General features: G+C 36.2%; 1 protein-coding gene across 3 annotated transcripts in view; it reads right to left on the bottom strand.

Moving 5' to 3' along the window:
- Positions 1–8: 8 nt before the first annotated feature.
- Positions 9–18,169, bottom strand: part of sertad2b (SERTA domain containing 2b) — a 69,480-nt gene continuing 51,319 nt past the window's right edge. For 2 of the 3 annotated variants that reach the window (XM_087277653.1, NM_212794.1), the window contains 1 exon segment: positions 9–5,370. In XM_087277653.1, coding sequence (XP_087133779.1) covers positions 4,281–5,366 — 1,086 coding nt within the window. In that variant the 5' untranslated portion in view covers positions 5,367–5,370 and the 3' untranslated portion in view covers positions 9–4,280. 3 annotated transcript variants of the gene reach the window in all.

The following is an 18,169-nucleotide window of genomic DNA, read 5'->3' as shown; positions in this document are numbered from 1 at the left end:
ACACAATGTAATTTTTATCCATTTTATTGTATGATATAAAACTAGAAAAGTAAGACTGTTTCAAATTCATAGACACATGTCCATATTTTATATATATTCTACAGTCCACACCTTGATGCAAATACAGTGATCATCAGCTGATGGGTTATTTTTCTCAAAATGAATATGTCTGTAATATTGCATAGAAAAAGGCACAGCTCCAAGGCTTGAAGATACAGCCTCTCTTAATGAGCAGAAAAAGGGTTTAGCCCCTCCACCACATGTTGACTATTTCTTTTATTCTTTCTCTCACACACTCACTCATCCACTCATACACATGAATAATCCTAGTGGTCACCATCCTGAAACCACTTTCCGCAAACGTGTGGCCTGAACCATGGGACAGTGAGATACCATTTAAAAAACAACAACCAATATCATCAAAAATCATGCTGCCTTTCTTCTTCTTCTTTTTACATTTGGCATTGAGGGTTCTCAAAAAGATTTGTTTTCCCCAGAAATAGGCTTTGGAAGATTGAAATCTAAAAGTTTGCAGAGAATAAAGTATTGCTTCACAAACCTTTCCCTTGCACACAATCTGAAATACATAAAACATTAAATACTCATAATTAAATAGGGGCAGAGCATGTTGATCTCAACATCTAGCACGAACGCCACCCCAAATGATCATACGAGAAACATAAAATAATGCATATTAAAACAAGATGAAACAAACATAAACAAAATGGCTTCCACCCCAATTAATAAGCAGTGATACATTCCCGTAAGCATAATACATTCCTATCTCATATTCTGTACAAATTACAATCTGGATGTTAGCTCAACATCGGAAGAAATAAAATAAATATATTTACACAGGAAACAAAACAATAAATAACTTAAAACAAACACTCCAAATCCAAAAATCCTAGAAGTCATATTAATCATAGTTTTGATTCCATGGTTTTTTTGTCCGCTCGGCTCTCATTCACGCATGTTTTCAATTCGCAGACATTCTCTCTTTTGAACTCTGGGTGAAAACCAACCAAAAATGTCTCTTAAAACATCAGATTATGACTGGTCACACTTATTGAAGAATAAATGTCTATGTTTTCCTCTCTCTCTGACATTGCACGCTCCTTCCGTCCCCAGCTGATCCTTACCAAGGCATATTATGCACAGTTTTTGTCGGTGTGTATATTTAATTAGCTAGTTTATGTCAGTCTAATACAGCTGATATGATAAATGGTCCCTTTACTTTTATGTCAGACACATAAAATTATCCTTCCAACCATCCTCATTGCCTTCAGTGTTTCTTAATAGCAAATATACTGTGCTGTTTATTGCACATACATGCAGAATACTTTCCCCTCATACTTGTGCATATCAAACTCCCCAGCTAAAATGTAATATGGCCATATCTACTGGCCAAAACGACACTAGAACCCAGCAGGACATCAGAGAGAAAGTCTGACTGGAACATGAACAGACACAATCAATAAAACTCAAACAAAACAATGGTATAAATATAATAAAATAAGACCAAACCATACAAAAATCATCTGTACAATTATGAGCTATAATCCTGCATGCATTAGTATGTTAACAGAAATGTACCGTTGAGAGATGTGTATGACAGAAATGTTTGGCAAACAGATGATGATGGTAACTGAATAGTACTTATAAACTTGCATGTCCAGTACGGTGGTCTGAATTTTTTTGCATGAGCAGACATGCATAGACCCTCTTTGCATTAGTGTAGCATTAAAACTGAACCGGCTAAAACTGAGTGATGATAGAAGGACAAAAACAAAGGCCAAAAAAGGGAAGTTCCAACAATGCCTTGACACAGATAAAAAAGGAAATGGCTGAGAGAAGTTGACAGTTTGCTTATTACTGATCAGAAAAGCATTGATTGCATACAGTATTTGTAGCGTAAAGGGGTTTAGCATTGGCTTATTAATTGAAGAAATGTATCTGTAAAACAATGTGCATCAGAACAAACGTTCGCTTATTGCCAGCTGAGATGTAAACAAATGGAATCTTGAGCCGTTATGGCAGATCGCAAGAAATTTGGTTGGTTGACTGTAAATATCTGACCACTACACACATCAAATGTATAAATAACCTGGTAAACCACAATCCATAAATGCTTTCATTTCATAAATATATATATGTTTTGTTGAAGGAAGGTTAAATGGATAGTTCCACCGGAATGAAAATCCTATCATTTACTCAACTCTATGTTGCTCCAGACCAAAAAGATTTGATTTCTTCTGTGAAGCAGAACATAGTTTAAAGAATGGTGTGCAAAGAATACTAAAACTCATTGACTTTCATTACTTGGACAAAATAAATTTTTAATATAGTCAAGAGATAAAGGGCCCTATCATACACCCAGAGCAATAAGGAGCAAGACGTGTTGGGCACGATTTGTTGCTATTTTTAGACCAGCGCAACAGTCATTTTCACATTTTGCACCATGTTGTTTACATAGCAAATCTATTTGCGCCACTTTGTGGACTCATGGGTGTGCCGATCTACAAAGGAGGTGTGTTAAGGCGCATTGCTATTTTGAGGAACTGAAATAGGCTGCACCATTAACTATCTAAAGTACAGCGCAGAGCACATTAGTTATGCGTCTATGCGAGTCCAAACGCGTACGCATTGCTTAATACACACAGGATGTACAGCAATAAAATGTTATTTATTTAACATTGAAATTAAAATAAAATACAATGCAATTAAATGTCTCAAAAATAATTATTTTCTACATAAATATAAAAACCACTGCCTCTATGCCTTATCTCGAGTGGCTTTTTTCAGTTTATTCATGACAATTTGCATTTTATAATGTTATTATTAACAACACGTTTATATTTGTCCACCTGTCAGGTTTTGTAGACGAATGCATCACCATATGGGGCATAAGAATAGGACGCGTGTTTGGATATAATTACTGTTCATTTATTCCTTTGCTGGCAATTAGAACTAAATTTAGAAATAGTTTTGAAACAAATCTTTGTGCTTAAACGAAATTAAATATGTAGGATGAAAGACGTCTTTAGTAAAGTGCGTAACACCGTTTTCTTATCCACGGAAGTGAAGGAGTAAAGAGTAAAAGTAAAGAAAAAGTAAAGAGGCCGAATGGAGGATGCTCATTTCTCTGCAGACAGAGACTCTGACTGGTTTAATGTACGATATGCTCAAAACACACCCATAACTCATTAAGAGAATAAGCACAACCCTGTTAGACCATGCGCTGGGGTGCAGAGCGTATTTTTCTATCCTTAAAATTGAAAAAGTGGATTCAGACACGCCCTAATGCTTTTGCTTCATGTGCTTTAGACTTTGCACCTAGATCGTTAAAATAGAGCCAATAGTCATATAGTCAAGCCTGAAACTATTCATGTCCCTGGCAAATTCTGACTGCCACTTTTTGTTCATAAAAGCGGAGAAAAATTTTTTAGACAATGATGCCTATTGTAAATCATCTTATTATCTTTTAGGATAATTTTCTGTCATTTCTGGAAAAAAAAAACCTGCTGGTTGATTAAAATTAACGAAGTAGGAATTTACAAGGGCTGTGAATAATTTTAGGCTTGACTGTATCTTTTTTATCCGACAGAAGAAAGAAACTCATACAGCCTTGGAAGGAGGTTGAGTAAATGGTGAACTACCCCTTTAAGCGGAAGCAGACAAACAATTCAATGAATAGATGACCACATATTAACAGCCTATTTTAAATATTACTAAAAAGCAATAAAACAGCTCTGAACATAAAAAAACACCACATAAACATAAAATAGCAACATTCTGCTTTCAAAATCATTGTGCTTTGTGAAAATGAACATGAGAACAAGGCTGTCGTTGCACATTCTTGCACCTGTATGCTGAGAAGGGGAAAGAGAGACAGTACAGCTGATAATCTATCTTGTTCAATTAGAAATGACGAGGAAATAAAGAGACGAGACAAACAAACAAGAATTTACCAAGTGGTCGTAAATGATGAAGGCACTCGGATCGGCCAGAATCCAAAATGTGTTCCGTAAGATTTCCTCATGTTCAATTTTTTGGGAAAGGCAAGCACAGTGCATGCACAGTGTTGAGAAGTAGTACTGGGCAACATTACCATTAAAATGGACATTAGTCTTTAAAAACAAAACAAACACAAAAAAAAACTGTACAAAAAAACCAAACACTCACAAAGTAATTCTTTAGTTTTGTTCTGTTCTGCATTTAAAAACTCTTTGATTGGATTTGCATTTTCTCCCCCGAGCAAGTTCCCTTCCAAACCCCGGTCACGATCCCACAAGCACCTCCATGATATGGTCCAGTTCTGTGAGGTCCATTTTGAAAGGCTGGTTGGAGCTGACAGCAGGAGCGGCACCGCTGTATGGCGAAAAAGTCTTGAGAAGCTCATCCGCAGTCACCATGGGCGCCAGTTTTGATGGTGCCGCACCTGAGGATGAGGTGCAGGGGTCAAAGTCGTACATGGAGGTGTCAATGTCTGCAAAGAGGATGTCGTCCAGAGCTAGGTCCGTCAGAAATCCAGAGGACGAGGCTGACGGAGAGGTGCTCATGTCCAGGCTGTTAGGAGGAAGAGTCTCTGGTGTGTTGGGGACCGCTGAACGTTCCTCGGCCAGCGGGACCAGCCCTTCAAGCTTCGGGCTGCAGGGCTTACTGCAGTCTTTGGAGTCCAAGGCCCCTGAGTTTAAGCTGGGGGGACACAACTGGAGAGGCGAGGGGGAGGTAGCACCGGGCGCTGACGTAGCTGTAGGTAAAGGTGAAGGACAGAGCTCCTCAATCTCATCCAGGGCTGAAGAGAAGCTATCTCTGGCCACAGATGGAGAGAGTCTTGATGTAGGAGCAGGGGGAGCGAGCGGTGAGGGTGATGTGCAAAGGGAGACATTGTCCTCCTCTAAAAGAGAGGCCGGGGTGAGACAGGCCTCCAGAGGCGCTGGGTTTGACAGGCCTGATGAAGGGGATGTCAGGCTAGAAGCGGAGAGAGCCGGGGACTGGGAGATGGGGGGCGCCACCATGGACAAAACGCTGAAAGCAGGCTGTGGCTCGCGGAAACTTTCATCTACTGGGTCATCAGGTGGAGGGGAAGGTGGGAAAAAGAGCGGTCGAAGGTTGCCCTCTTGCTTCAGTTCATCCTGGATGCGCCTCAGCATGTTGTTTATAAGCACACGTTTTTCCAGGCTGGGCTCGGTGACCGCCCGGTGGTTGTACAGCTTCATTAGAGACATGTTGAAGATAGTCTGCCTCTGCAGGGTGTAGGAGACCTTGGACAGCCCTTCGGCTCCGGCCCCTGCCGCCAACGCTTTGCCTTCCAGCCCCTCTTCATCCTCATCTAGTTTCCGCTTTGCCCCTTTACCCAACATATATCTGCATGGGGAGTAAAGAGAAACAGATCGAGTGTTAGCCACACAGACACCCATTACCTTCATGACTCACTGCTGTTTATCTCTCATGACTCAACACTGGTTCCACATAAACTCTTTTGATCTACAGAAAAAGAACTAATGACAAAAGAGCCAATCATACACGTTTCTTGAAAATGAGCTGTTAAAGGTGTCTAATGCTTTCTGCTTAAAATACTTTCTCTGTGTCATTGGAGTGTGCAGAGGCAACCACATATAAGAGAGATTTAGGGTGTGTGTCCTTCGAGTGAAAAGTGACATCAGAGACATATATATACACACTACCTGACAAAAATCTTGTCGCCCATCCGAGTTTTAGCAACAGCAAATATTAACTTGACTTCTAGTTGATCATTTGGTATCAGAAGTGGCTTACAGTGTATGAAAGGCGAAGGCCTGTAGAAAACGCTTATTTTATCAAAATAAAATATGATTATGTCTTGTTTTTTAAATATTCAATTAGAACAGTAAGGTCTAACTTTGCTTAGACAAAAGTCTTGTCATTTAACAGAAATAATATAAAGTGTAGAATATAAAGTCATGGTGCAGTGTAAAAATAATTAATATCGTGTATGACTCTCATGAGCTTGGAGGACTGCATCCGTACATCTCTGCAGTGACTCCAGTGACAATAACTTATTAATAAAGTCATCTGAACTCCCAGAGTTCATCAAGATTCTTTAAATTCATCTTCAATGCCTCCTCCTCCATCTTACTAGGGATGAAGCGATACAACTTTTATTTACAAACCAATGCGAGTATGAGTATTTTAATTTGTGTACTCTGCGATATCGATAACCGATTTCGATACTTCTTAGATTTAGTTTCAATGAAAGTGCAATTAATTTTAAAGGAGGTTTTATTCTTTGCCGGTAAAAAGGATGAACACAAAAATCTTTAACTGAAGACTATTTCAAGATAAAAATATAAACACATTGTTGATAACCCTGTAAATCCACAGACCTTATCAATTATCAATTAAGGATGAACTTTTAAAGGATAATCACTGCACTGACACTAATCAAGTATGTGCAGTTTACGTTACTTTATGGAGTCTCTCTCTGGACTAAGCTATGAATATATAATATATTAATTAATAAATTACGATACTGAAGTCAGGTAGGACACAAATCACATCCACATACAGTAGTGAAATATTGTTGAGTGGTATCGGCATTTCATGTACGATACGAGTATGGGTATTTTATCCAAGTATCGACCTGATACCCGATACTGGTGTCGGTGCATCCCAACGTCTTACCCCAGAGATGCTCAATAATGTTGATCTCTGGTGACTCATCTGGCCAATCTTGGAGCACCATGACTATTTTTTTTTAATGTTATGTTTATACATATGTTTCAGTTGAAATATATGATGCCATAATAATGCGTGCCAGGCTTTGGAATACGAGTTTCCTAAAAGTATAGCTAGGTAGAATTAAATGTTAGAAGATTGTACTGCTTGCTTGAAAATTTCAACTAGTGGGATGCCAGTTTGTGGGCAAGACTGTTTGTTTATTTGACCAATAGCAGATAAGGGGAGTGTTTTGAACACTTTTCTTGATAATTGTACTGTTAGTTCGAATTTGCAATTCCTGACAGAAACGGTATGCTCCATTTTAAAAAAAAAAAGTACAGAAAGGATGAGGAGAAACAGGACTGGAACATAAACAATTTTGGAAGTTTATATTTCATTCATTTATTCATTCATTCTCCTTTGGCTTAGTACCTTTATGCATCAAAGGTCACCACAGCGGAATGATCCGCCAACTTATCCAGCACATGTTTTACACAACAGAAGCCCTTCCAGCTGCAACCCATTACTGGGAAACATCCATAAACACTCATAACACACTACAGACAATTTAGTTTAACCAGTTCACCTACACCACATGTCTTTGGACTGTGGGGGAAACCAGAGCACCCAGAGGAAACCCACACAACAAAAACTCCACACAGAAATGCCAAATGGCCCATAGACTCGAACCAGCAACCTTCTTGCTGTGAGGCAACAGTGCTAACCACTGAGCCATCGTGTCACAAACTACATTCTTGATTACCAAATAGATAATCTATAGTACAAAATGATAATTTTGATAAGCACTAACAAACATAACAGTTGGTTTAACCCAAGTTAGTTAAAAACACAAGAAATTGTTGCGAATAACAGATTTGTGGCTTGAAGCTCGGTTGCTATGACATTGGCCAGCAAGCTGTTGTCATATTAGCATTCGGTGCCGCCGCTGGGGTGAGAGTCAGTACAGTCTCTGTGCGTCTCCATCAGCTGCCTTACATTACAACTGTGCCAAACAGATAAGGTAACAATATGAAGACGGCTGCACAAGCATCACAGAATCCCCTGAAGAACACCTCTGAGCACAAGAATTCACACTTTTGAGCTGCAGGGGAAAGACGTTCTTCTGGAAATAAGTGTACGCGCTGCACGTTTACAGGAATACAGCTCTGACTACTCCTTCCTGAGCACTGCTGCAGTGAGAAAAGAGGCAAATGTGTGTCAGACTTTCAGTAAGTACTCACGGTAAGAATGTGTCACACGAGCGCAAAGCCCTGATCACTCCCTGCTTAAATACATGCTGGCTGCAGGAAGACAAGATCCAGCTGAGTGTTTAGTGGAAAAGGGGGATGGAGAGGAGGAGCGAATATGTGTGTGTGTGTTATCAGCTACTGTAGCTCTAGATTCATGATATGAGATATTTAAAGCACATCATATTGGTCAATGTAGTATTACAGGACACTGGATCAATCTGCTCACTGTGTTCAAGGACAGAAAAGTTGTACATTGGTGCATTTCATCATGCTTAAATGTGTGTGGTGGTTATTTTAGTTTGTCATTCAATTAAGATATTTTTATATCTTACAATTATTTAATTTAATCATTTGGTGGCCGGTTTCATCCAAACAGCTTTCAGTGTATTCAAATTATGCGTTACGTTTGAACACTTCGTGTTTCCTGGGAACTAAACTCATGAGTCATGGAATTTGGAGGATGCTCTACCAGTTCAGCAGCTTTAATACATTTCATGCATTCTCCGATCCTAAAGTATCTTTATATCCTGATTTAACTTCTTTAATAAAACATAGACTATCGATTATCGGTTAAATTCTGAGATCCGTAATATTATTTTGAATCACGTTCACTAAGACTGTGGTTAAATATAGCAAAGGTGTAATATTGTGAAATATGAAATAATGAAATAATACAATTTAAAACCAATTCAGGTATTCTAATATAATTTAAAATACATCTGTGTTGGCAAAGCTGAATTTTTTGCAGCCAATACTATGGACATCTCTGTCATATGATCCTTCAGGAACGCTGACTCATATTTTCTTAAAAATAAAATAAAATAAAATGAAATAAAATAAAATAAATAATATATATATATTATTTATAATATATATATATATATATATATATATATATATATATATATATATATATATATATATATATATATATATATATATATATATATATATAATTTCCCAAGAAACCATAATGACCTCAAAGCCTCAAACTAATATACAGTCCTCAGCATTATTGAGTACACCCCATGCAATGTATTTTGGTGCATTTAAACAAAACAATTTTTTACACAGATATATTTAAATAATACTTTAGTCACCAAACATATGTAGAAATGGAAAGATAATACAATTAAATTCAAGCAAAAAATTGCAAAGAAAATTACAACCTACAACATTTCAACAAAATTTTTCCATTTTTTTGTTTCTCCTGATTTTTCCTCAATTTTGTCTAAATTCGTATTTAATATTTTTCTTTTACATTTGGGTACACAAGTTTTTGGATCATTATCTTAAATTAATATTGTATAGCTTCCTATTAAAAATAAGAATTTTGATGAGGGGTGTACTTATATATGCTAAGCACTGTACGCCCAACCAAAATACAATTTATACACTAAAATGTTCACCTTGCCTATGACTTTAAACATTTTTAAAACTACAGTTAACTTCTTCTCTGTAAAACTTTAAATGAGAAAAAATATGGACTGCACCTTTAATTAATATATTAACTCAATATAGTCACAACGGTCTCTAAAATGACATGTCAGCAAAAAAGAGAAGTCAATTCAGAAGCGAAGCAAGGTATTACATTGTCATGAAAGATCATCATGAAGACCAATATTCCTTTCTTCAGAAACAAAGAGAGCTAATGAACCAATCACAAAAAAATAATAATAATGAAAAATCAAAAAGTAAGAAAGTAAGGTGTCCATTTTGATTTCACATCGGCTTTAAGGTCAGAATGAGGGTCATTTATTGAGTATAACATATAAGTCATTAAAAACAACACATCAGTCTCCTCTCTGGGCCACAAAGAAAACACAGAGACAGTGAGAGAGAGAGAGAGAGAGAGAGAGAGAATGAGAAGGAAGCCGTTCCTGAGGCCTCCCCTCATTAGCATAAAGTGAAGCCCGGTAGCAGTAGGCAGCAATGCAGTGTGCTTGAACTTAATACAGGCTGACAGCCTCACGCACCCTCGCCCTGCCTGCACACACACACACACACACACACACACACACACACTGCGCAGACGCAGATCTGTCAGGCAGCTCTGCTCACTCAGGAAGTACAAGTGACTGGGCCTGTTGCTTTGCTGCCTGTTACTATGACAAACACAGTCAGCTGGGAATCCACCCAAAGAGTTGACAAAGAGAGAGAGAGAGAGTTTTGGGAGAAAAGGAGGCTGAGGAAAGTTAAAGGAAGAAAGCTTTCTCTTCTCTCGCTACAGCTTCTGAGCTGAAGGATCTAAAACAACATACGACTCGCTGGAGAGAAAATCAGGTTACGTCTGCTGAAGAAGGATGTGCATTCCCAAACATGCTGGTTAACATGCAGAGCACACACATAATTGGTAAGATGAAGGGTTTATGAATAAATATGGACATCAATGATTAATTGACAATTGATTGATTCATTTATGATTGATTGATTGTTGGTAAAACCACCCCAGTTTCATTGGAAATATGTGCCTCGGCCTACATTTTTTACAAAACATGAAATCCGTTTCAGATGACAAATACACTAGCTAAATGGTTCTGTCTACATTTTAAGTGTTTGTCACCTAGACCAGCAAATAACTGACCTACACCATTTCCAAAACCAAACCAATAGTGTTTTCGTAAGCTAATGTAAGAATAAACTGCATTGCGACTAGGGCTGTGCGATTCATTGAAATTGAATTGCAATCACGATTAGAAACCTTGCAATTAGCTTATCGCAAGAGGCTGTGATATGAAATCTTTGTATTATATAATTTCCCCACCCAAGGCAAATGCGTGGCTGCCGTTTGTGTGTGACAGTCTTACTGTCCAAATGAGCGAGCACACTTTTGTTCTGTCCAATCAGAATTGAGCAACAAAACCGTGCGGAAAGCCTACAATAAAACAAACAAACAAACAAACGAACAAAAATAAGCGGACAAATGGGATGATGGCATCTGTCGCTTCAGAAGAATTAACAGAAAAATTCATATCAAAGAAAAACAGCATGTCAGTAATATGGGAATATTTTGGTTTCAAAGTCACAGACACCAAACAAAAACAGGTCATTTGTAAGAGCTGTTGCAGAATTGTTGCCATAGCACAAGGAAATACAACAACTAACACCTAAAAAGCTATTCGATGAGCATATTGCTAAAAAGTCAACTAAAAGTATTGCCAGTGATGCTCAATCTATTAGCGAGCAACAGCAAGGTACAATTTCCGAGTTGTTTGCAGCTGTTACACTACATAAAAAAACATCACAAAGGCACCAGAAGATAACTAACGCCATAACTCACTACTGTTTGCTTTAGAAAAAAAATTATTGTTTCATTTCTGAATACTTATAAACAAATTTGAGTTAAAGTTGGAGTTAGTTTTCAGTTATTTTCAGTTCTTTTTTAAACGAACACATTTTAGCATTAAGAAGCTACGATACATAATATTGACTACAATATTAAATTGCAAATCAAATCGAAATCACAAAATCTGTTAAAAAAAATTTTATTTATAAAAATAAATAATAATAAAAAAATTCACAATTAGATATTTTCCCCAAAATCGCACAGCCCTAATTGCGACCATGTAGCTTTACTTTGATTTCACATCTCTTTTCTGAACTCGACTTCACTGAACTTGAACCCTCTGTATAACAAGTTCAACACCGTACAGGATGAGGTACTGAGCACACTGACCACACCAAAAAATTTGTCCATATAGAGATGGGTGTTTGATTATTTGATATATGTTGTTGATTTCAAATCATACACACTGTTAAGGTGTTGTTTTGGTATTTATTTGGTTATGATTTACACAGAAATATTGATCTGTCAAAACTATATCCCTGCAAATATGATTAGTACAAAAAGAAACAGAACTTGTGGGTGAATATACCATTCATTTTACCTAACTACAGTCAAATGTATTTTCAATTACGTTTTTGTGGTCTCATGAAAATTGAGACGGAAGCAAGTTTTTGAATTGAGCCATGTTGTATAATATACACCTTATCAATGGTCGATAAAGCATGGACATGATTGAAATGCATAGTTTTGAGGTGAATAATTAGTAAAACTATTAGAATAACAGTTTTAATAGTTTAAAGTAAATAATTAGTAAAAGTTTGAGGTGTTAATTGTAAAATGTGCACATTAGATGCACTGATGCTCATAGAAATATGAAGCAAGCATGCATAAGCTAAAAAACTCACAGTTCTTAGAGAAAGAGAAGAATTGTGTCTATTGTGGAATGCATTATAAAGCTGCACATTATAAGCCAACACAAACTGTTAGGCTATATTTAGCTAGTGAATATATTTTATGAATAAAAATGTAAATTTGATCTATTTGAGCTATGTAAAGACTGATTAATTCAAATAATTAAATTGCATAAGCGTTGAACACGTCATGGACATTCCTGAGTTGGCCTTTTCGCATTCTTGTGCAAAACACACTTACATTAACAACAACTATTTGCTCACGTGGATGCACACATGCATCAGTCATTCAGTCAAACTCCATAACACCACCTTCAATGCACTAAAGGTTCAGTGGAGACATTCATAATGACGTCAAACCGAAAGACAAGTTTTTCTGAAAAAAAGTTACATTACTAAAAGCAATTTCAGCTCATTTTCGAGAGGTATTATTTGAAGGATGAGTAACCGAAAAGAAGTGTAAGAATGAGTCAAGAAATAAAAATAGCACTACCCATCATCTTAAAAAGTCAAATGTTGAATCAGATCTATGAGTGATTCAGAACATGAATGTGACAGTACAAAAACACCAAAACAAAACTGTTTAGTCTCTAGCTAAGGCTATAAACTCACCCGGAGTGGCCTTAGAACTGTATGCCATTGTCTGAATCTTTCAAGAAAGTCTTGAGCAAATAAAGTTTCCCAGAGTAATCCACACAGAGGAATGCCACGGCAGCTGAACGCGTCCTTGTGACTCACGCTGAGGAGTGGATCCGACTGTCTGCAGCACTCAAATGCCACTGCCGCCCCACCCTGCGCATTCCTTCTGATTATGCCTCTGTCTGCCTCTGCTGCTGCTGCTTCCCTCCATCACTTTACTTTCATCTTCACTGTGTAAGGTCAAAGTGTGCATCATTGTGCTCCCTGCTTTAGAAATGCTCCAGAGGTTTCCGGGCCTGTTTTGTTCCATTATCCAAACAATTTCAGTACATTAAAAGTCTGACTCCCTAGAAATTCCCAGAAAGCAGTGTAAAAACTAGAACATGTATTCGGCTAATGGAGATGAAAATAATTATGTTTATCAAATATATACAAAGACAACTTTTTTTTTTTTACATTTGATTTAATGTATTTGATAATATATAACTTAAACCATATCATACACCACTACATTTTCATGTGTTCTTTAAAAAGCATGAGAAACAGTATATACACGAAGAGTTTAGATCCAAAAACCTTAAAATGGCGTCTGAATTTTCTTTCTAAAATGAGCTTTTTTATCAGGTTCCTGTGTGTAGGTTCAGTAATATCACTTTTATGGCAAAGAATAAGTGCTTTTTATTGTCTTAAAAAGTGAAAAAAAATTCAATATAAACAAAGGGGGCTGAGAAAAATGTTCATTTTCAATGGAAATTTCAGATGGCACTTTTCATATATAAAATAATTATTTACTAAAATAACATGCATAAAAACTTAGTTTTATTTAATTTATCATTTATGGTTTTTTTTAAATACAGCTTAATTTATCTGCATTTTATCTCATTCATGTATTTTATATGCAAATACATTCAGTATAAATAAATAAATAAAAAAACAATAGATTTAAATTAATTTAAATATGAAATAATAATAAGTGCTGGGCAAATATTAATAATCCAAAATAAACATTTGTTTTGACAAAATTATTTGTGTACTTAGAGCTGGGCAATTTAGCCAAAAAAAAAAAATCAATTAATTGAAAATGTTAACTCCAATACGATTAATGAACAATTTATTTATTTATTTTATGTTTTTGTCCTCATAATTCACTGACAAGTTTTGTACAGTAAATATGCGCACATATTACAAGTGAGATATTTTTGAATAAAGGGTGATTTTATTACTTGATTTTTAAATAATTGAAATCACACTATATACTATCTATATTTATTTATTGAATATCAACGCTGAACAACTATTAAAACACACATTAATACATAATAAAAAATTAATTTAAAACACACATTGCCTAAAACACTGATTACCATGCCACCCACCCTCGTCATTGCTACTATACCGAATTTACATTTAAATACATTTAAAATCTATACCTAAATACAAACATGCATGCATATATTTGAGAAAAATTTGAGCAGTAGGTAGTGCTGTTGCCTCACGGCAAGAAGGTCGCTGGTTCGAGCCTCGCTGGGTTAGTTGGCATTTCTGTGTGGAATTTGCATGTTCTCCCTGTGTTCGCGTGGGTTTCTTCTGGGTGTTCGGGTTTCTCCCACAGTCCAAAGACATGCGGTACAGGTGAATTGGGTATGCTAAATTGTCCGTAGTGTGTGAGTGTGAATGAGTGTGTGTGGATTAATAAAGATACTAAGCCGAAAAGAAAATAAACGAATGAATGTATATTATGCAAATTATAAATACATTTAAATATATATAACAGAATAGTTTTGTGCATCATCTACACAAACATACATTAAACATCATTTGCCAAATATTTAAAAAAAGAAAAATAAATTTAAAGGGTGGCTAATAATTCTGACTTCAACTGTTATGCTGAAATTGTGGTAAAAAATAAATTACAATAGCCATGATTAATACACACACACACACACACACACACACACATTATGACAAAATGATTTTTTTAGGTGATTAATTGCAATTAATCTTTGTCCAGCACTACAAAGGCAAGAAAAAAATATTTTTAACATTTTCATTACAAAATTGCTGCAGCAACGATGAAAAAGCATGTTATTCATTAAGGAAGTGGGTAATACTTGGGCTTATGTAACATGTCCTCACAATGTTTAGAGTAAAGATATCCAAAGTAGGACCTGCAGGCCAAAGTTGGCCCATGGTAGCCTTTGATGTGGCCCGCCATACCATTTAAAAAGAGGGAGAATGATGGGGAGGTGGTTGGGGTGAATGCCTTTGACAGAGATCGCAATTTCAAATTTAAAGTAACCTTTTGCTTCTATGTTTTATTACTTAGCTACAAAAAAGCCACCTAAAATTAAATGTTGTGAATGAATCAGACTTTTAAAATGTAAATACTGTCACTTGACAAATGCACAAGACATCTATAAGCAAATCAAAGTAAACTTGACTAGTGTACTCAGCATTGAACTCCATTGTGTTATAAATGGGATTGTTTATACTTTACTATAATAAGTTCAGCATAAAAGCTTAAAAATGATACTGCGTTAAATATTAATGAATAAATTAGGAAATTACCCATGGAAAATTTAATATATACGGTTTGGTATATGTTTTGCACACAGCCCTCAATCAAGTTTTCTTTTGGCATTTTGTAGGAAAAAGTTTGGGCACCGCTGGTTCAGAAGATCAATGTGTGTACAAAATGTGGAGATTCACATTATAGTGAACATAACTGAAGAGTAGTGAGATGAACTTTAATTCTACCGTTTCTTCTTGATTTACATGTCCTCTTAAACTGGTCAGCTGCACTTCACCAGAACGACTGTGGGCACCCTGTACTTTGGCTCCTGACCTGGATCTACTAACCACAGGGAGACAACAGGAGGAGCCAGAGAGGAGGAAGAGGGGAATGTCGAATTCTCCTCTGTAGGAAGTGCTGGGGCAGCACACCGTGTTCCCTCACGCAAAGAGACATTCACAAACAGACGACCTGTCTTTTTGCTCCCTAATGCACCAGCGCTGAGCAATGACCCTGACTCAAAACTCTCCAAGGAGAGCAAAAGACACAACGTCAAATAAATGTCTACGGTGCAAGGCAGCCTTTATGGTGTTAGAAAAAATGATTGGCAAAAGCCCACCTTGAAAGGACGCCTCGAACTTAGTTTGTAGTTTTTAAAAACACAGCACCAAATAATGGCGGAATTAGTGTAAAAATGAACACAGAGGTCTTTCTGAGTTGTCAGAGCGCAGTCTGGAAATATGTCAGAGCTGCTAGGCAGGCTGTACGTTCTGTTCCAATCCTACACAGCACACATACGGAGCATGAGGGACCGGGTGTGACGCTGGAGCTCCGGCACTGGGTGTACTGGTGGAGCCGGAGTGAGAGAATGCGGCAGAAAGGCTGGTGTGGGCAGGCGAAACAAGTGCAGCAGAGAGGATGGAGCAGCGCAGAGTTTTCAGTGATATTATGATCCTGTAACAGGATCTGCACGTTTCCATGCCTGTGCTTCAGAGCTCCCCTCCCCCCCTCACCTCCACACTGTGCTATTTCAGATCCGGAGGGTACTGATTCCCACAAACACACACACTCATGCTGTCTTGAGCTCTCAAACACCTGCAGATACAAACGCGCAAACGCAGAAGTCGAATGCGTGCTGAGAAATACTAAAGGTCGACTAATGGCGATTGAGAGCATCAGATGACAAGCACAAATACAGACAGAAATTATTTGCACACGCATAAAGGACAACACCAGTGTTGAAGCAAGAAAGAGTGATCTGGGTGCTATTTTTCCTATATGGTCTTTTTAAACGCATATAGGAATTACAGGGTTTAACATAAGTTAATACAAACCAGTCATGAATCCCATGATCACAAACTCTGATTATCAGCATTAAAGTATTTCAAAATCAGAAGTTAGAAGAGCAGTTCACATTTAAGAGGCTGAATGAGGGAAAGAACTACAATCCCATGAAGCTTTGCACAAAATATTATTAAATTAAAGCAATGGCAAACTTTAAAACATATTAAAAGTGTTTATATTTTAGGGATGCATGATATTGAAAAAATATGACATGTTATGCAACGATATATATTGTGAATGAATATAATTTCATCAGATATTTGAAAAACTCTATTTGAAGAGATTTCATTCATTTAGATCAACTGAGATGATCCAGTGTTTTCCTATACAGTGCGTCTCCATAAATTATAAAAAATTACAAGCAAAAATAAAGAAATAAACAGTACTTTATGGTGTTCTGGGAAAACAACATGCTCATCATTGTAGAAATAATAATAAAAAAATATATATATTTAATAATATCTTTATTTTCAGAGAGTAAAAGATAATCTAAGCCTGCGATGAGACTACTGCAGACACGCATTTGATTATGGTTGCTCAAATGATATAGTGTTCAGCTCTATAATAAATATGTTCAAATAAATATATTAAATATGTAGATTACATGTATGTAATTACATGTTATTATTGTAAAATATGCATGAAGATATTCTGAGAGCTTAAAGACGTGATCTGAAGAGGCAATTGCTAAATAGTTCTTTAGGTGCAATTTGCCTGTTTTGACTCTTACACTGGTGGAGATTTTTAGTAGAATCACGGGTATTGTAGGTTATTTTTACAATTCCAACACTGAATAATAATAAAAAAATAACAACAACAACAACAACAATAATAATAATAATAATAATAATTATTATTATTATATAAAATGCTAAACATATAATAATAATAATAATAATAATAATAATAATAATAATAATAATAATAATAATAATAATAATAATGATACTTATTATTATTGTTATTATTATTGTTATTATTAAATAATATTGTAGCCTTGTAGCTTATTTTCAATCATTTTTAAAGGTTTATAAAACTAAAGTTGCAAATCCAATTCACTAATATATTAAAATATTACTAAATATTAATATGTTTGTTTGACATGAAACATCTCTTGAAAGTCGATACAGGAAAAGGGCATTCTTATTCCAAAGATGCGATTGGACAGAAACAATCTGTGTAGTTCAGGATGAGTCATCAATATTTTTAGTTCCATATTCCCCAAAAGATAAATCTACACTGTAAACTTAAAATGAAAGTGAATGATTTTATCCACAGTTAGAACGTAATGCACATAAGAAATAATACAGTCTTATAGATGACAAGAGAGAGAGAAGAGCGAGACAAACACTCAATTCTGCAGTCTGCAAGCTTGTGCAGAAAGATTTCAAGCACATGTTTCACCATCCTCTCTACTTGGGCACTGTACTTTGTGTACTTGGTTGCAGTGCAAAGATCAAGTGCCATAAAAGGGATAGTTCACCCAAAAATAAAAATGGTCATATTTTAATTCATGTGTCATGTT

The sequence above is a fragment of the Danio rerio genome, chromosome 13, assembly GCF_052040795.2.
Source record: "Danio rerio strain M-AB ecotype USA chromosome 13, GRCz13ab, whole genome shotgun sequence".
NCBI classification, from domain to species: Eukaryota; Metazoa; Chordata; class Actinopteri; order Cypriniformes; family Danionidae; genus Danio; species Danio rerio.
This window is presented reverse-complemented; position numbering and strand designations above follow the sequence as displayed.